Source organism: Pelodiscus sinensis, chromosome 11 (assembly GCF_052426305.1).
Source record: "Pelodiscus sinensis isolate ZL-2025 chromosome 11, ASM5242630v1, whole genome shotgun sequence".
In the NCBI taxonomy this organism is placed as follows: domain Eukaryota; kingdom Metazoa; phylum Chordata; order Testudines; family Trionychidae; genus Pelodiscus; species Pelodiscus sinensis.
Window position 1 is genome coordinate 13,927,255 of NC_143062.1, and position 19,385 is coordinate 13,946,639.

Genomic DNA, 19,385 nt, shown 5'->3' on the forward strand with positions numbered 1-19,385 from the left:
TGTCTGTGGGACGGGAGGACATGGAAAGCATGGTGCAATGAGGCAGGGCCTGCTTTCCAGGCCACACATGGCTTTGTTCCTAGGACATCACCATCCTCTGGCCCAAGGACTGTTGCTCCCAGCTCACAGAAGCAGGCAAGGCCTCAGGGACAGTGTCTCCATGGATGACTGACCACCTCTCCCTCTTTATTCTCTCCAGCCGGACCAGCCATGACTGTGGGGCGATCACCAGCAGCCAAGCCAGCTGCCCAACCTCGGGGGAGCTGCAGGTGCCAGAGGGTCCATGAGGACCTGATGAGGGAGCACGTGTCCATTCTCTGGGACATGCAGCAGGCCCTGGGCCAGAAGGGACAACGCACAATGGAAGACCCAAATGTGGACCGAGCGGGTGCAGCAGGGCCATGACATTTGTGCCGCTGTCTGGGAGATGATGACCAACCCAGCGCCAGTCCCAGTCCTTGCTCCTGTCCCTGCTCCAGCCACTGCTCCCCCTGCCATGCCTGCCCTCTCCCCTTCCCATGTATGCCCCCCTTCCCCTCCCATGCCTGCCCCCTGCCATGCCTAACCTCCCTCCCCCTCCCATACTTGCTCCCCCCTCCCATGCCAGCCCCTACCCCCTGCCATGCCTGACCCTGGTCCAGCCTGCCCTCCTGTCTATCCCCCTGTTCTCCCTGGACCCTCTCACCCCCAAGGATGCTGAGGTCCCCAGACCCGAGATGAAACTTCCAGCCGCACCACATGCCATTCTCAGCCCCAGCTTTGAGCCTCTCCTCCTTCCCCTTATCCAGGTTCTCAGCCCCCTTCCTCTCTCCACATATTCATGTTCTCAGCCCTTCTCCCCAGTTACTTTTATAAAAAAATACAAAGATTTTTTTTTAATACAAAACTGCTGTTTTTATTGAGTCTACAGGAAAGAGGGGAAAGGAGAAGTTGTTCTGTGGAAGGCATAGAGGGGCAAGGCAAAGGCCCCTAATGAAGAGGCCCTGGGGAGAGTTACTGGGGTCTTTCAGAGAAACTCTCCCTCAGGGCTTCCCAGATGGTAGCTGGATGGTAGCTGTGCATGGCTGCTTGAAGACCCATCCTTCACTCCCAGCCTCTGCCCTCTATCCCTGTAGGAAGGCCTCCCCCTTCCTCGCCATGATGTTATGCTCCCCCACATCAAGGTGGGTCAGGAGGCACCTGAACCTCACCTTCAAGTAGCCGAAGGCACATTTGGCCTGGATGTGGGCCTTGCCCAGGCAGGCACTGAAATGGTCCATGCTTGGGTCCAGGTGGCTGATGTTTGGCTTCATCAGCCACAGCATGAGGGGGTAGGCTGCATCCCCCATGATGCACAGTGGCATCTCCACATCCCTGACCCAGCAGTCATGCTGGGGAAAGAATGTGCCAGCTTCCAGTTTCTGGTAGAGGCTGGAGTTTCTTAACACGCAGGTGTCGTGCGCCCTCTCTGACCATTGTGAACTGTCTGCGATGGTCAACCAGGGCTTGCAGGACCATCAAGAAGTATTCCTTCCTGTTGATGTACTGGGCAGCTTGATGTTCTGGGGCCCAGATGGAGATGTGGGTTCCATCCATGCCCCTCCCTGCAGCTGGGAAAGCCCAGAGCAGCATATCTGGCCACAATGGGATCCATGTTTCCCAAGCAGATGACCTTGCAGAGCAGGACAGAGTTTATGACCCTCACCATCTGCAGAAGGAGACAAACAAAGACACAAAATGGAAAATCAAAAGGGATGCCTGAGCCCTTGGTAGTCCCCGCCCCCTGTCTTCCTCCTCTGCAAACACCCAAGAGCCACCCCCTATAAGGCTGCCCCTCTTCCCCGCAGGGCTCTGTGAGAGTGGGACTGCTGAACCCCTCGGGGATGGGGTTTCCCACCACGTATAGCCCACTGCCTGCACCTCCAACCCCCCTTTCCAGTACTTCCCCCCTCCCCTCCTCATGAGGAAGTTGTGGAGCCACTGATGGTTATCCCACCACTCCATCACCAGCCGATCCCACCAGTCAGAACTGGTGTCCAGTCTCCAGAACCTCTCCACCATGGAGTGCGGTTGCAAGGGCCTTGCTCCCGCACACAGGCAGAAGATCTCGATGGTGAGCTCTGAGTTGAGCTCCTGCAGAAACTGCAGCATGGCAGTGTAAGGCCATCGCATGCCCAGGGCAGCTTCAGTTCCATGGTAGGGAGTGCTGTGGTGTCCCAAGGCAGAGCAACCAGGAGCAGGCACTGCAAATGCTTTGCTATCCCTCAGAAAGGTAGGCAAGCAAGCAGAAGAAGCTGAGCAATGGTTGTCCAAGGGGGTCCCATTAAGCACGCATCTCTAATAGCCTTAGGCAATAGCACCCAGAAGTAACTGCTGACCTAATGCCCTGCCTGGTTCCAGGTGGTCTTAACTGCGAGATAGCATCCAATCAGTGTAGTGAGTTGTGCAAGCTGTATAATTAGGTATGAAGTTATAATTCAACATGACTAGCAACCTTTGAATTCCCCATTTATCTCAGGTTGCGACATGTTTGGTATTGCTTGAATCTTTGATTCATCGAGCAAGACTCCCTTGGAGGGCAATGTCTCTTCCAAGTTTGTTAGCTCTTATGTTTGAAACTGACATTGTGGTTTTAGTCATCTGAAGGTTGCTAACACTTGCAATTTCATCAGTGCATAGCCTTCACTGATCTTTTCAGTTGTTCCTGGGGTTGAGTGGCAGTGCTGCCCAAATTGCTGTGTCACCTTTATGTACTTTCACAGCCGTTACATCCTCTAACATCAGGTTCACTTTATGATGATCAGGGATATGTTCATCAGGAGCAACCTATAACCCTCCATTGGTGGACAGCTGCTCCAGACCTGCAGCTGGAAAAAGGGGGTCGAGGAGCAGAAGCCAGCTGCCGCATGGGCTGGAGGTCTGGCAACAGGAGTCGGCCACACTGTGCTTGGGACTGCCAGCCCCCCTCATCTGGGGGAATGAGGTCTGGGAGTGGGATTTCACTCAATCAATTAACTGGTTAAACGTTAGGGCCTATAGCATGTTAAGGAGCCAAACTTCCACATCATGCTTTGGCAGTTCTGTTAAGAGAAAAGTGCTCGCCTGCTGCCAGGTATTGGCTCAAGAATCATTAACTAAGGAATGAGTATTTTGGTATTGTCCTCAGAAACAAGAACGGACACCTATGTTAGCAGGACTGACTATGTTAAGATAGTACACAACAGATGTTGTGGATAAAAATAAGATTTCTGTTATAGAAACAGAGAAAGTGAAACTACATGCAGCAAAGCTGTAAACTAACCTCAGAACTACATGAGAGAACAGAGCAAGCTGTTAGACTAAAGAGAGGGTTCTCAAGAAAATTGGTATGTGTATGTTTTTCAGTTGTGTTTACCACTAACCTTTAAAATAAAAATGGTCAATTTGGCTTCTTTGAAGTCTCTTTAATTATTAACTAAAACCCTTGTTGGTAACAGTGAAATACCTCTGGAGCCAAACGCATTCCAAAATGCAGACTTAGGAAGCAATAGTTGCCGCATAGTGTCTTGAAAGAGCAGATTTGGTGTCTAAAGGGACCTGCCAAAATTCAGCTGGTGCATCAGTTTTGATGAAGAATTTGGCCTCTGCCATCTCGAACAGTACTTCTTGGGGGCAAGTGGAAGGGTTCTATTTTGATGTTTTCTTTCATCTCTTTAGCGGCCATACATAGCCATCGTCCCTCTTCTACCCCCATTCCCTTCTACAGCTATTAAGAGCATCTATTAAGATGCTATTCTACAGCTATTAAGAAGTTCCACAAACCATCTATTCTCTGGATGATTCCATTTGCTGTAATGTTTTGCATCGATTGTTCGAGGTTCTTTCTCAAGGTTTGTGGAACTTCTCATAGGGTATGTCTACACTACCCTCCTAATTCGAACTAGGAGGGTAATGTAGGCATACCGCACTTGCAAATGAAGCCCGGGATTTGAATTTCCCGGGCTTCATTTGCATGAAGCCGGCCGGCGCCATTTTTAAATGCCGGCAGTTCGAACCCCGTGCCGCGCGGTTACACGCAGCACGGAGTAGCTAGTTCGGATTAGGCTTCCTAATCCGAACTAGCTGTACTCCTCATTCCACGAGGAGTACAGCTAGTTTGGATTAGAAAGCCTAATCCGAACTAGCTACTCCGTGCCGCGTGTAGCCGCGCGGCACGGGGTTCAAACTACCGGCATTTAAAAATGGCGCCGGCCAGCTTCATGCAAATGAAGCCCGGGAAATTCAAATCCCGGGCTTCATTTGCAATTGCGGTATGACTACATTACCTTTCTAGTTCGAATTAGGAGGGTAGTGTAGACATACCCATATATAGTATGTACCATCGCTTCTGTGTCCTCTCTTAACCTTCCCTTGTATAAACCCTCTAATGAGATCAAGCACCTCAACCGTGTGAGGTCCAAAACTGGTTGTTTGCTCATTTCCCCATGTTCCTCTAGTATAATCTTTTAGACACTTCTGAGGCTTCAACTTTTACACACTCCTTGAATCTTCCTCTCTTACATTTTCTTATGCCCCAGAGTCCATCTTGAATGGCACATATAATGTGTCCTTTGTGCACATGGTAATTATCCAATCTTCACTTGCTCACAGGTTCTTCATTTGAAGAATCCCTTTGTGCACTGAATACATAACTTTTTTGGCCTCCTCTGTCCATTTTATCATCATGGCTTATTATTCTACAGAAATGCCTGAATGCTGGGAGTTTCCTGTACTCATGGGCTGTGTCTAGACTTGCAAGTTTTTCCGCAAAAGCTACTGCTTTTGTGGAAAAACTTGCCAGCTGTCTACATTGGCCACTTGAATTTCCGCAAGAACACTAACTTCCTACTGTCTGAAATCAGTGCTTCTTGCGGAAATACTATGCTGTTTCCATTCAGGCAAAAGTCCCTTTTGTGCAAAGCTTTTGCACAAAAGGGCCAGTGTAGACAGCTCAGATTTGTTTTGCACAAAAAAGCCCCAATTGCAAAAATGGCGATCGGGGCTTTTTTTTGCGCAAAAGCACGTCTAGATTGGCACAGACGCTTTTCCGCAAAAAGTGCTTTTGCGGAAAAGCGTCCGTGCCAATCTAGACGTTCTTTTCTGCAAATGCTTTTAACGGAAAACTTTTCCGTTAAAAGCATTTGCGGAAAATCATGCCAGTCTAGTTGTAGCCATGCTGTGTGCCACACTGCTGGCATGGTTTCCTGCTTTCCATGGTTCTGTCCTCTTGGCCAATTGGATTTCTGCGAATGTGTCCCTCGCTGCGTTAGCTATGGAACTCTGTCATGGGCTCTGTGTTTTTCTCCATGCTTTTCAGTTGTTTTTCTGTCTGTTTGTCTGCTTGACATCTACATATTGTCCTCTCTAGTGTCAGATCCATCTTCCTTAGTAATTGGTCACAAATATTTTATTGTTGTACCCCAAGCCAATGTGACTCGGATGGAGTTTTTAGTTTTTAAATATGTGACAACATCTTCTATTGTTTCCTCTTCATTCTGTGGTCTCATCTGGAACATGTATCTCTCTTCAGTAACATTTTTTTTCTAGTGACACAATGATCCTCAAACGTTTTCTTTATTTCTGCAAAGCTTTTCTCTCTCCCACCCTCCCCCGCCTTATGTAGGGAATGCATTATATATTGTAGGGGTTCTGTAGCTGTCTCTGTTAAGAGCAGAGGAATCTTTTGCTCATCTTCCAGTTTATTAGCCCCCATGCCTTTTCCAGGCATAGTCAGTATTTCCCCTGAGTTTCATAGCTGATGGGATGTTATATGCAGTTGCATATGCCCTGTAGCAGCCATTACAAATGTTGCCTTTCCACGGGGGTCTTCCAGCATGGTGCATCAAGCACCGGAGAGTTTCTTACTGGTCAGCAGATGGGTGTCAAGGTAAATCATTTACTGGGACCAAGAGCTATGTCGAGAGGTGACAAATTATCTAGCTGCAGACAGCAACTGCCCTATCTTTGGCTCCTTTGTTTCTATCCCCAGCAGGAAGTGTGCTAGAAAATCAAAGACTGAATCTGCAGTGCGCAGGAAGTGTGGTATGTGTACACATCCTGGGGGACTTGCCTTTTGAGTCACTTCCTAGGAAACAATATCTTAATATGCTGAACTTTCTTTTTAAAATATAGTACAATATTTCTTGCCTCTTAAAAGAGCCTGTTAATAAATAGTGAGTGGTTCTGTGGTACCTTAGAGACTAACCAAAATATATTGAATCATGAGCTTTCCTGGGCAAAAGCGTGCTTCATTAGATGAATTGGAGTGGAAATAACAGAAACCAAGATATATATAACAGGAAAAGAATTGTAGGACCCAGGTTAAATGAGGCTAATTAAGTGAGCTGGATGTGTCCCATATGTAGCTTGTGTTGTGGAAATGCAGGTGATAATAGCAGGAGAAATTGGCTTTATAATGAGCTAACTCATTAATGTCTTTGTTTTGGCCCAGGTTACTGGTGTCTGTAGATAAATTCCAGTTTCTGTTATTTACACTCCAATTCATCTGATGAAGTTGGTTTTGCCTACAAAAGCTCATGATTTTGTATATGTTGGTTAGTCACTAAGGTGCCACAGGACCACCCATTTTTTCTAAAGTTACAGACTAACACAGCTACCCCGCTGAAATTTGTTAATGAATAGGGTTTGTTCCTATTTTTAATCACAATTCCTTGGTGAATGCTCTTTTCTTTGTTACTCAGATACACATCTTTGTCACACAAGGAGGTAGCATTGCCATCTTTCTACATGTGCAAAACTGGACACCTTTGCCCTGCCTCTCCTCTGAGGGTCCACCTGTTATCACCCATTCCCTGAGGTCCCCCCTACTCACTCCAGCCACCCACTCCTCTCCTCCCACAAGCACCAAGCAGCAGTGGGGGCTGCTCCCATTATCTGGGAGCCAAGCCTGGCCACAATACCCTCTGCAGGCAGGATGCGGCCTGCCAAGCCACCCAATCCAAAGCCTCAGGTAGACTCCTTGCCTGACCCCCCATACGCTGCTGAGATAAGCTGCTGTTGAGCTATTTGAACAGATGTGAGACCAGAGGAGGGAGGAGATGCTTTGTGTGCTGCTCCTGCCCCCCAGAACAATACTATTGGCTGGTTTCTGGCCAATGGGAGTTGTCTGTTGTTAACAGGCAGCTTGCAAAGCACCCTCCCTTAGGCTTGTTCAAAAACCACATGTCCCCTGCAGCCAGTGTGGGGGTGGAACAGGCAGGGAGTCTGCTTGAGAAGGCTGCTGGCTGGGAGTCAAGCAGGTAAGTCTCCCAGCCAGAGCCTGCTTCTGGCACCCCAAACCTCTGCCCCTTCCTGCCCCCAGATCCTCTGCCCGATCCTGTACCCCAATCCTCTGCCCCAGGTCACAACCCAAACTCCTGTACCCCCTCCTGCCTCATAGTCCCTGCCCCAAGTCACAACCCCATCTTGTCCAAGGTCACAACCCAAACCTCTGCACCCCAGTCCCCTAATCCAAGTCACAATTTCCTCCTTCACCCAAACTCCCTCCTGGATCTTGTACCACCCACATTAATATGTAAGAATGCAGCCCTTGACCACTTTCCAAATTCTTGGAGTGACTCCACCCCTGCTCCAAGGAGAACATTTTAAGATTTCAAGAGGTTAAGAGAAGAAAGGGGAATAGTGAGAAGTACAACTGAGCAATAGAAAAGGCTAGAACGTGCTTGTACTGTGGTGGGAAGGAGAAGAGAGAGCGAGATGTTATGGAGGAAGGGGATAGGGGTATAAGAGATTAAAAGTCTTAAGGAGGGTAGCAGGCAACAAACCTCAATTTCACTAATAGGAGAACAATCTAGGTAGCTTTTATTGAACCTCTCTTTAAACTTCGCAAGAACCTACAAAGAGAAAAGGCCAAAAAAAAAAAAAAATGCTCACATAGCAGTGTGTGAGTTGTTGTAGCATTTAATACTAAGTATAATAGGAAATGACATTAGAGTTGCAGATACCACTTTAAATGCAGATGTTTCTAGAGTTATAAATCAAAGCATGAGAAATACAGAATATGACATTAGCAGCAGTCTGACTAAACAGAATGTTTTAGAAGTTTTCCAGAAGGCTTTTTTAAAAAGCTGTTTTGATTAGCATAACAATTGTAATTAGGACTCATCTAAGTTCAAGCTGAGGCATGGTAATTTTCAAATCAGAGAAAGCTTTATATTAAGGAATTTGAGAACATCTGTATTCGTAACTGAGCCCCCATGTACAGCATGTACCTCTAAGTAAGTGTGCCACCTACACATGTCTATTTTTACATTTCGGGACACCTTGCTGAGTTTAAGTTCCCCAGAAAAATCTCATAACACCTCCAGAAATAATTTTTGGATCAATCAAACTGTCATAAAAAAAGATAAGAGCTCCCATACTTTAAAACATGGATTAAATAATTCTATCGCAAAGTCATATTCCTTAGCTGGGCCTCAAACATGAAATTTGAAAACGCCACCCAAAAAGAATGAAAGCTTACTGATTTATTCACCAGTAGGGCTAGCATCTGATATTAGCACTCTGAGTAATGGTAGCTCCTTGCAGGGTGACCAGCTGTCTAGTTTTGAAAGGGGATCCTAAGGCTCCTGTCAGCACCACGGTCCACCTGCCATTGCCGGTCCGGTTGGCAGCATTGCACCGTGGAAATCGCAGGCTTCCTAGCCCTCATGTTGCATGGTTCCTGGGAAACATCTGGCATGTCCTCCCTCTTGGCTACAGTCATTGTTAGGAGTCCCTCTCTATCACCTCCCTCCTAAATCTTCTCAACTTTCAATTGCATTTTTTTCCTTCCACTAAAATTGCACTTATCATTTTTAATAACCTCTGTCTGGACAATCTCAGGCCTTTGCTCTATCCTCATTACTCGTGATCCCTTTCTATTTTTCTGAAGTACCATTCTGCTTCTCCTGGGTTTTCTAGTCACAGTCCTGTGGTTTTTCTTTTGCATCCTTTAGTTTGTCTCTTGACAGGTCCTCTCCTCTGTTTGCCAGGAAGCTGAAATTTTTCTAACCTATTTTCACAAATAAAATGTTTGGCCAAAGTAATTCTCAATAATTTTGTTCTTTGAGCCAATCAATGCATAGTAAATTAATAATACGGTACAATACGCCAAGTAACTATCACTCTGGTGATGGATGGGAGCCCTGGCCATATGGCAGAGGGAAGCCCTTGCCAGCCGGTGGAGGGAAGGCCTGGCCAACAGAGGGTAGCCCCAGCAACTGTGGGGAGCAGAGGCCTGGTGCCTTTGGGGAGGAGATGGGCGGGTGCCTATACATTAACTTGGGACCCCTCTTTCACAACCATTTGATTCTCTGTAGTTTCTGATGTACCATTGGTTGGTGGGCTTTCTTTGGATCCTAATTTGAGTTGGGATGGATGATTTTGGATGGTGTTAAATCTGACAGTTGTTTTAGTCAGACTTCATTCAGACCAAAAATAGGTAAAAGAGCTCTATTGTCATCTTCGAGGCTTTGCATTTTCCCACCCTGTTCCTTTTTTTTTTCTGGGGCATGGTGTAGAAATGCTGTTCTAATCACATTGATCTGTGTTCTTCTTTTAATGACGAGCATGTGTTTTTTGTTGATTCTGATAAATTTTAGTTCATTTCCACCATCTCAGCTGGATCCCGGGAGGTAGTTTTGGTTAGGTGCCCTCACAACGTTTCCTTTGTGCTGTTTCTTCTCTGACTTCTTCTCCCTTTTTCAATCTGCATGTGAGATTAGTGTGGGAGATAGTGAGGTAGTGTAATATGAACAATATATTCATGACACTTAACTATGCATCATGTCCTCATCAAACCTGGATGATAGATGATTCTTGTCTTGCGTGTGGCTGGATGAAGTGACATTGAGTTGGAAGAAACCTTATTCTTTACAGTGAAGCTGAAGCTGATAGATTTAAAGAGCCAACTCAAACATTGTAGTGCCATAAACAATTGTTTTAACGTTGGCTAAAGCAGAGTTCAGTAGTCTATTTACATAGTAATAGTCTGCATGTGGTTTAAATGTCATCTGTGTTCTATTGACTACATTAGATGCCAATATGTTTCTGCATATAGTTCAAGGACTAATTTTGTTCTGTAAAGCCTCACCTGGCTTCTCTTTACTGTTTCAAAAATAATCTATCAAGTAATAGCTCAACATTGAGAGTGGGAGCCTAATGAATCTGCTAATTTGAGCTCTGGGTATTCTCAAAGAAAGACTCTCTATTTAAGATTTGCTTTACTGGTTGGTCAGACAGATTCAGAATTTTACCATTAGGGCACATTGGTAAGATTTCCATTTATTCAGACTTCTTCTGTGTTTAGCTGCTTTAAGGTTCAGTCTTTTGGTGATTGTGTGGGTATTTTTCCCTCATTAACTTTTGTCAACTGTTACCATTTTTATATAGGCACAGTTCCTTAGATGGTTAAAAAAATCAGTTGCACTTGGCAACTGATGCCAACTGATGATTTACCATTTAATATTTAAATTTAAATAACTGAACTTGTAAATTTACTCAGAAAAAGTGAAAGGTACGTTTTATTCTTTGCATCAGTTTTCACGGCTGAGGATATTGGGGAGATTCCCAAACCTGAGCTATTCAGTTTAGGTGACAAATCTGAGGAATTGTCCCATATTGAGATGTCATTAGAAGAGGTTTTGGGACAAACTGATAAACTTAACAGTAACAAGCCACTGGGACCAGATGGCATTCACCCAAGAGCTCTAAAAGAATTTAAATGTGTAATTGCGGAACTACTAACTGTACTTTGTAACCTATCCTTTAAATCAGCATCTGAACCATATGACTGGAAGATAGCTAATGTGAAGACAATCTTTGAAAAGGGCTCTAGAGGTGATCCTGGCATTTAAAGACCAGGAAATCTAATGACAGTACCAAGCAAAATAGTTTAAATTATACTAAATAATAAAATTATCAGACACATAGATGAATATAATTTATTGGGGAAAAAGTCAACATGGTTTCTGTAAAGGGAAATCATGCCTTACTAGAATTATTTGGGGGAGTCAACAAGCATTTGAACAAGGGAGAGCCAATGGATATCGTATATTTAGATTTCCACAAAACCTTTGACAAGGTACCTCACCAAAGGCTCTTAAGTAAAGTAAGTTGTAGTGAAATAAGAGAGAAGGTCCCCTCATGGTCTGATAATTGGTGAAAGGATAGGAAACAATGCGTAGGAATAAATGTCAACTTTAAGAATACAGAGGTAAACTAGTAGTGTCCCACAGAGGTCAACATTGGGACCTATCCTAACATACTAAAAAATGATCTGGAGAAAGGGGTAAACAGGGAGGTGGCAACATTTGCAGATGAAACAATTTATTAGTGAATGTTTGAAATCAAAATCAAGGTCAAATTTAATAAATTAAGATACATGAAATCTAGGTCAAGGGCAGGTTGTAAGGGAAGTAAATAGCAAACAAGGTTAACAATCTATAAACGTAACCTGCCTTGTCCCAGATACAAGAGATGTAGAGTTAACATTTAAGACAATATTAATTAAATCTTGGGGTGACCACCCACTAGGTAAGATAAATCTCTCTCAAGTAATCACAGATAATAAATCTATGGGGTTGAAGGAGCCCAGTGATGTGGGCCTGTCCTATGTCATCTTCCTTCCAGTTTAATACAACAGCAATAACCATTAGGAGAAAAGAGAAAAAAATTATCAAGGCCACCAATTAAGCATAGTTCATCAATTAAAGGAAGCCAATGCTTCCCCTGACCCAGTCCCTCGTCAGTCCACATCATCCTTCTGCATCACTGTCCCTTGTCATCTATTGGGGAGTTTTTAACTCAGTCAATAAAAGTCCTTTGATGATTAAGCATAGACCATCAGGTAAAAGAAGCTAAAACTTCCCCTAACATGGTCCTTCATCGATCTGTGTTCTCTTCTTGGTGAGACAAAGTCTGTCAGGTAAAAGAAGACAATGCTTCTCCTGACCCAACTGCTCCAAGACCAAGCAAACTATGAAGAGCTTAAAGGGATCCCACAAAACTAGGTGACTGGGCAACAAAATGGTTAATGAATTTTAATGTTGATAAATGCAAAGTAATAGATAAATTCATGGGGAATAGGTCCATCAGTGCTTATTAGCCAGGATGGGTAGGAATGGTGACCCCAACCTTTGTTTGTCAGAAGTTGGGAATGGGTGACAAGGGTGGGATCACTTTATGATTACCTGTTCTGTTCATTCCCTTTGGGGCATTTCCTGGCATTGGCCACTGTCAGTAGACAGGATACAGGGCTAGATGGACCTTTGGTCTGGCCCAGTGTGGCCATTCTTATAAATCCATTAAAATAAAACTCTGGTCATTTATCCATGTTGGGACTAGTATTTCCCAATAGTTACTTGAATGTATGGCCACTGGAGCATGGATAAACTGTTTCCAGGTCTAGTACATTTAATTGGTTTCATGAGGACTTTCTGCCCCTCCTCTGCTACTGGTTTGAGGAGGCTGTTTTGCCAAAGTGTCCTGCAAATGAAAGAAGCTACCTCTCCTTTATTTCAGTTTTATCAGGTGTCAGAATAATCATTGAGGCTGTGTGCTTTTCTTCACCATACTAGGGGTATGTCTAAACTACATGGCTCCGTTGATGGAGCCATGTAGATTAGTTTACTCGACAAAGGGAAATGAAGTGGCGATTTAAAGAATTGCCGCTTCATTTAAATCAAAACGGCCGCCATGCTGTGCTGATCAGCTGTTTGTCGGCACAGCGCGGCAGTCTAGACGGGGATCTGCCAACCCCAGAACCCTTCGTCAGCAGATCCTGTAAGCCTTGTTTCACAAGGCATAAAGGATCTGCTGATGACGGGTTCTGGGGTTGGCAGATCCCCATCTAGACTGCCACGCTGTGCCAACAAACAGCTGATCGGCACAGCGTGGTGGCCATTTTGATTTAAATGAAGTGGCAATTATTTAAATCGCCGCTTCTTTTCCCTTTGTCATCCTGTCTCATCTACATGGCTCCATTGACAGAGCCATGTAGTTTAGACACATCCTGACTGATTTTGGAAGCCACCTACTGTTTGACTTGATCACTTAAGAAGCAGAATTATGTATGAGAGAAATTAGCCCCCTTTTCTGAATACAGCCTGGGAAAACTATTCAAATCCGTTGCATTTTGCTCTTGGGAGGATCAATTATCGACAAATTATAAAGTACTTTGGGATGTCCTTAGCAGAAAAAAGTGCAAAGATGAGTAGAAACTGTTAATATTATTTTATTTTAAATATTTATGATATATCCACTATTCTATTAAAGCCATAATTTGCTTGTTTATAAAGAAGTACTAATTATAATAATTGTTAAGCTGGAGAGATTGTTTTAGTGTTCCAATATAGTTTTCTTGTACAGGTTGGACCTCCCTGGTCTGGCACACTGGGGAACTGATCAGTCCCGAACAAAGGAATTTGCCAGACCATGGAAGGTCCCCTGCCACCAGCCCCTACCAAGTCTGCCGACTCTCTCTGCCACTGGCTCTACTTCTGATCCAACCAGCCCCCTGCCTCTGGTCTAGCCAGCCCCCAGGATAGCTACCATGAGCTACCCAGCTGGGGCTGCCACAGTCTCCCAGCCATTGCTGGGGCTGCTGGATGCCAGCCTACTGCCACTGAACTCCTGGCCTGGGGCTCTCTAATTCATGAACATCCATGGTCCTACAGATGTTGCTGGACCAGAGAGTCCTCATTTAGGGAGGTAGAACCTATATCTAACTTTTTTCATGAACCTAATTATATTTTTAGTGAATTTTCAATGAAATTTCAATTTTCTATGAAATTTCTATTTCAATTTTTTTAATGAAATTTTCTAATTATTTATGTTCATAGAACATATTTTCTCATAATAAGGCCAGTTGGGGCAAACACTTTCAGGTTAGATGTCTCAATAAGAGTGCAAAGATGTATTAAATATTTTGTCATAAAGTTCTATGAATAAACAAAAAACTATCAAGTTACATATTCAGTTCTTTACTTTTTTCAATGCAAATGTGCATATTGTTCCTAACTTCATCTTTTGTAACTATTTTAACATTTCAGTGTGTATGTCAGAGATGTAAATAAATTTAAAATGTAAGTTTGGTGCAATCATGTCCATATTTTTAATGTTTTAAACAAATTATCATTAGTGAAATTAAGTATTTTAGTAAATATCTGGTACATCTCATGTTTTCATAACTGGGATTTTGTAAAAAAAAAAAAAGATAAATGCAGAGTATTGAATTATATATGGAATTCACTGGTTTTTCTGATAAAAATTCTTAATTTCCTTAAAATTTTCTTAATTTCATCTCTTTGCTCCCATTACATTTTATTATTCACAATTGCATGCCTGGAGGACACACTGTATAAATTCTCGCCATCTCTGGGAAAATCTGATCCACATATAATTTTTAGTATTGATGCTGTTTTTCTTCCAACTCTTTAATTTCTGTTTTCCCAAGATGTACACATCCATGAAGAAACATTAGCTAAATATTCTGATCAACATTCCTCCTATTTCCCCCCATTATTTGCTCCTGAATTTCTTCTTGTCTGTATTCTCAAAGTTTGGCTTTTCTACCACGTCTACTCTCTGTATTTCAGATTGTTTTTTAAGGAGAGAATATATCCATTGATTCTTTAACTGTTTTTAATTCATTGTTATAACTTGTTAAACATCAGTCTAAATTTGCTTTGGATAAACAATCCTTATTTTTATGGCTACCTCTGCCTTTGTTTTTCTAGGTTGTGCTGCTGCATCAGGAGGAGCTGAAGATGAAGGTGAGGCAGAAGCTGGATGGATTGAAGGTGCTGCTATTCTACTCTCTGTTATTTGTGTTGTACTCGTCACAGCCTTTAATGACTGGAGCAAGGAGAAGCAGTTTCGTGGGCTTCAAAGTCGTATTGAGCAGGAACAGAAATTTACGGTGGTCCGAGGGGCACAAGTTATTCAGATCCCAGTGGCAGAGATAGTAGTTGGTGACATCGCACAGGTTAAATATGGTAAGTTTCCCCAGGTACATTTTCACAACTACTTTCTGGGTCTTAGCAGCTCTGGGAAAATCTGACACCTTCCCCACCCCTCCCCCACCCTGCTCCTCCTGCCCTTTCCCCTCATTGTCTCCTCTTGGCCCCCTAGCATTTGCCTCTTCTCCACACTGCCCCTTTCTTCTCCTGCCATGGCCCCCTCCTCTCCTCTCAGCACAAGCCCCTTCTGCTCCTCACCCCCACCTTCTCCTTAGTTCTCCCCTTGCCCCTCCCCTTCCTTTATTCCTTCCTGACAACTGCACCCCTTAGCCCCCCAAGCTTCTTGGTGCTGCGGTGGGGTAGCATGGCAGGTGGCTTCCCTGTGTGCCAGGGCTGGAGCTGGGGCTGTGGTGCTATTTTTAGTACCCTGGCCCCATCCCAGAAGCAGCTGCACCATGGCCCAGCTCCAATCCTGGCACATGAGGCAGCCGCCCACCATGCAGGAGCAGCTGGGGCTAAGGCTGTGTGGTGGCTTCTAGGGCTGGGGCCATGGTATTAAATATAGCACTGCAGCCCCAGGTCCAGTCCCGGCACACAGGACAGACACCTGCTATGCAGCCCAGCCCTGAGAGCTGCTGGGGCTGGAGCTGCGTGGTGGCTGAGGCTGGGACCGTGGCACTAAAAATAGCTCTGCAACCCTGGCACCAGTCCTGGCACACAGGGCGCAGCCCTGTGGTGGGGAGCTGCCCCATGTGCTGGGACTAGAGCCAGGGCCAGAGTGCAGCTGCTCCTGGGCCAGGGCCGTGATGCTATTTTTAGTACCATGGCCCAGGCTCCAGCTCTAGCAGCCGCCATGCAACCCACCCTGGCAACAGCTCCAGCCCTGGGGAAGGGCTGAAGCTGGGGCCACATAGTTGCTACTCAGCTGTTCCTGGGGTGGGGCAGCCACCTATGACAAGACCTCACCTCAGAGCAGCTGAGTAATCACTGCCATGCTAAAGAGGTGGGCAAGAGTCAAATTGTTGGTGTGTGCCCGTGCAGACGCGTACCTTAGAGGGAACTATGATCACCTTTACAGCCTTTTTAGAAAATTGGTGTCACATTAGCTATATTCCAGTCACATGGTACATTAAATCACATGGTGATTTAAAGGATAAGTTACAAATCACAGCTAATATCTCCTCAATTTGACATTTGAGCTCCTTCAGAACTCTTAGGTGAATGCCATCTAGTCCTGGTGATTTGTTAGTGTTTCGTTTACTGTTTACTGTTCAATTTGTTCCAGAACTCCTCTAATGATACCTTGATCTGGGACAATTCTTTAGACCTAAATAAATGACTCAGGGTTGGGAATCTCCCTATTGTTCTCAGCCATGGAGACTGATGCAAAGAATTCATTTAGTTTCTTCACAATTATCTTATTTTCTTTGAGTGTTCCATTACCATCTCGATCATCCAGTGGCCCCAAAAGTTTTTTAGCAGGCTTCCTGCTTCTGATGTACTTATAAGACATTTGCTATTACTTTTTGATTTTTGGCTAGCTGGTCTTCAAACTCCTTTTTGGCTTTCCTTATTATATTTTTACACTTCATTTGACAGCGCTTATGCTCCTTTCTATTTTCCTCACTAAGATTTAACTTCCGCTTTTTAAATGATGCCCTTTTATATCTCACTATTGCTTTTACTTGGTTTTTAAGCCATTGTGGCAATTTTTTGGTTCTCTTACTGTGTTTTTTTATTTAGGGTATACATTTAAATTGAGCCTCTATTACGGTGCCTTTGGAAAGTTTCTATGCAACTTATAGGGATTTTATGTTTTTATTTCTGTTGAACTAACCTCATTTTTGTATCATTTCTCTTTCTGAAATTAAATGCCACAGCATTGGGTATTTTCCCCACCATAGGAATGTTAAATTTAATTATATTATGATCCTGTGCTCCACTTAGAAGTAAATCAAGAATTGCCCCATCTCTTGTGGGTTCCAGAAGTAGCTGCTCCAAAAAGCTGAGGTAACATGTACCCAGTCAATATAGGGATCTTTGAAATCCTTAATTATTATTGAGGATTTTTTTAAATTGATAGCCTCTCTAATCTTCCTTAGCATTTCACAGTCACTATCATGATCCTGATCAGGTGGTTGGTAATTTATCCCTACTGCTATATTCTATTATTAGAGCATGGACTTACTATCCTTAAAGATTCTATGGAAGAGTTTGAAATGTTTTGTCTGAAATTTTCCTTGCCAACTACTGCTTCCTCTCTTGGATACTGCAGAGGGTGCAGCAAGAGGGGGAGGCTGTAAGTGGTTGTTTAGCTGCCTGCAAAAATGGTCCTCCGGGTAGGAGGAGGAGTAGCAAGACCATGTCTGCAACCTAGAAAATGAAAATGTAGTTGGGCTGTGGGAATTCATGATAGGTCTGTCTAGTGCTTATGTGTCACAGAAGGGGCACAATACTTGTCAGCCCTGTCAGCCAATGCTACTTAGTGAAAAATCCCATAAGCCCTGTCAGTGCCCATCTCCCTTTGATCTTCTCACAGCTGCTAACTTGTATCTGGGATAGGAAACTTCACATTCTAAAAAGGTGAAACTTGTCTTCAGTGTGATTTGAACATTGCCATGTTAGGAGTTCTCTTCTTTCTGAGATAGCACTGAACTAAATTCTTGGCCCTCCCTTCCACAGGCTGTCTATTGGGCTTGGGAAAACCAGGAATATAGGGGATACATAAACTGTACATACAACATAAACTGTTGTAATGTGTACCCTTCCATGAGTTGTTCAGTTCAGTGGCTCTGAACCAGAGGTACGCGTACTCCTGGGGGTGTGCAGAGGGATTCCAGGGGGTATATCATCTTATCTATATATTTGCCTAGTTTTGCAACATGCTACATGAAAAGCACTAGCATAGTCAGTACAAACTAAAATTTCATACAGACCATGTCTTATGTATATGTTGATTTTGTAAGTAAGTAGTTTTCAAGTGACGTGAAACTTTGGGATATACAAGACAAATTAGACTCCTGAAAGTGATACAGTAGTCTGGAAAAATTGAGAGATACTGGCTTAATTAAATGGCTATTTTAATTGTTGAGTTTTAAGTAACATTTTATAAGATTAATTATGTTATAGAAATGCTCCCAATCCACACACATACCTTACTAAGGCCCTCTGGTTTATTTTACCTTGACCTTAATTAATAGGTGATCTCCTGCCTTCTGATGGGATTTTCATTCAAGGAAATGACCTTAAAATTGATGAAAGTTCTTTAACTGGAGAGTCAGACCAAGTCCGCAAATCTGTTGACAAGGACCCTATGCTGCTATCGGGTGAGTCTGTTTTTTATTTTTTCTGTCGTTTATGCACATCAAACTTTTGATGCTCTTTTTCCCTCCCCCCCTTTTTTGTTGTTGAAAAGTTGTCCGTAATTTTAGAAATACTATTAATCTGTCAGTGCAACCGTCTCATCGTAGGTGGTGGGGTCATGCTGGCTCACCCATGCCCAAAGGTCCGGTGGCAGTTTCTGTACGAACTGGTCAATAACCAGGGTCTCCATGATCTTCTCTGCATTGCGGATATTGGGGTTCAGTCACTTCCGAGTGATGTAGATTAATTTGAACAGCTGGGGTCTTGAAGGCTTTTCTTCTTGGTTCTTCCACGCATGATACTTCTGGACCCAGGCAGCCATGGTTGCCCCCAGTTGGGCGAATATTTCTTCTTTGAGTCAGGGATAAACACTTGCGTGTTCCATCGGTAAGGCGTAATAGGCTCGCTGAGCTTCTCCACTAAGAAACCGGTCAAGGATTCTGGCCCATTGTTCCTCTGGCAAGGCCTCCCGCTGTGCAGTCCTCTTGAACACAAGGAGATAAGCCTCTACGTCATCATCCGGTGACATCTTGGCTGAGGCCCTCGGCCAAGCTGAGGCCCTCAGGGCTCTCACACTCTCACTGCTGGGCACTCGACCTACCCACCCCCACAACCGGTCAAGCACTTCCCCAAGGAGGGTGCGATCTGCGGCAGTCTGCTCCCCTTCGTTGCCCTGGGACTTCCCTAGAGGCATGGGTCCCCGCTTACCGAGTCATTCTCATTACAGGCCAGTCCTTGGGGTTCAGCACTTCCTTGCTTTGCTTTGCTTTGCTTTGCTCTTCTCTGCTCTGCTCTGCTTCCAGAACTCTCCCCCCTGCTGCCTGAAAGGAATCCCTTTATAGGGACCCGGGGGCCTTAATTGGCAAGAGGTGCTGAATTAACCCCTTATGTGGGCTGACTCCTAATTAGGCCTCTATTTTCTACCCTGGCTGCTGGGTTGTGTTCAGGTGAGGCTAATTGGGAAACAAGAAGGCATTAACCCACCTCCCAATATGGCTGTCTTCTATAAGAGCTTTGCAGTTTGCAGGCTGTGGTCTGTCATAGGCTCTTTGTTGACTACTTGTT

The 19,385-nt window shown here is 44.3% G+C and overlaps 1 protein-coding gene across 18 annotated transcripts in view; it reads left to right on the top strand.

Moving 5' to 3' along the window:
- Positions 1–19,385, top strand: part of LOC102448489 (plasma membrane calcium-transporting ATPase 2) — an 857,866-nt gene that overhangs the window by 616,395 nt on the left and 222,086 nt on the right. For all 18 annotated transcript variants that reach the window (XR_012906525.2, XR_012906526.2, XM_075939331.2 and 15 more), the window contains 2 exons: positions 14,736–14,993; positions 18,158–18,283. Coding sequence is in view for 16 of the 18 variants with exons in the window: in XM_075939331.2 (XP_075795446.1) it covers positions 14,736–14,993; positions 18,158–18,283 (384 nt within the window). In the remaining 2 variants the exon portion in view is untranslated. The remainder of the gene's footprint in view (positions 1–14,735; positions 14,994–18,157; positions 18,284–19,385) is intronic.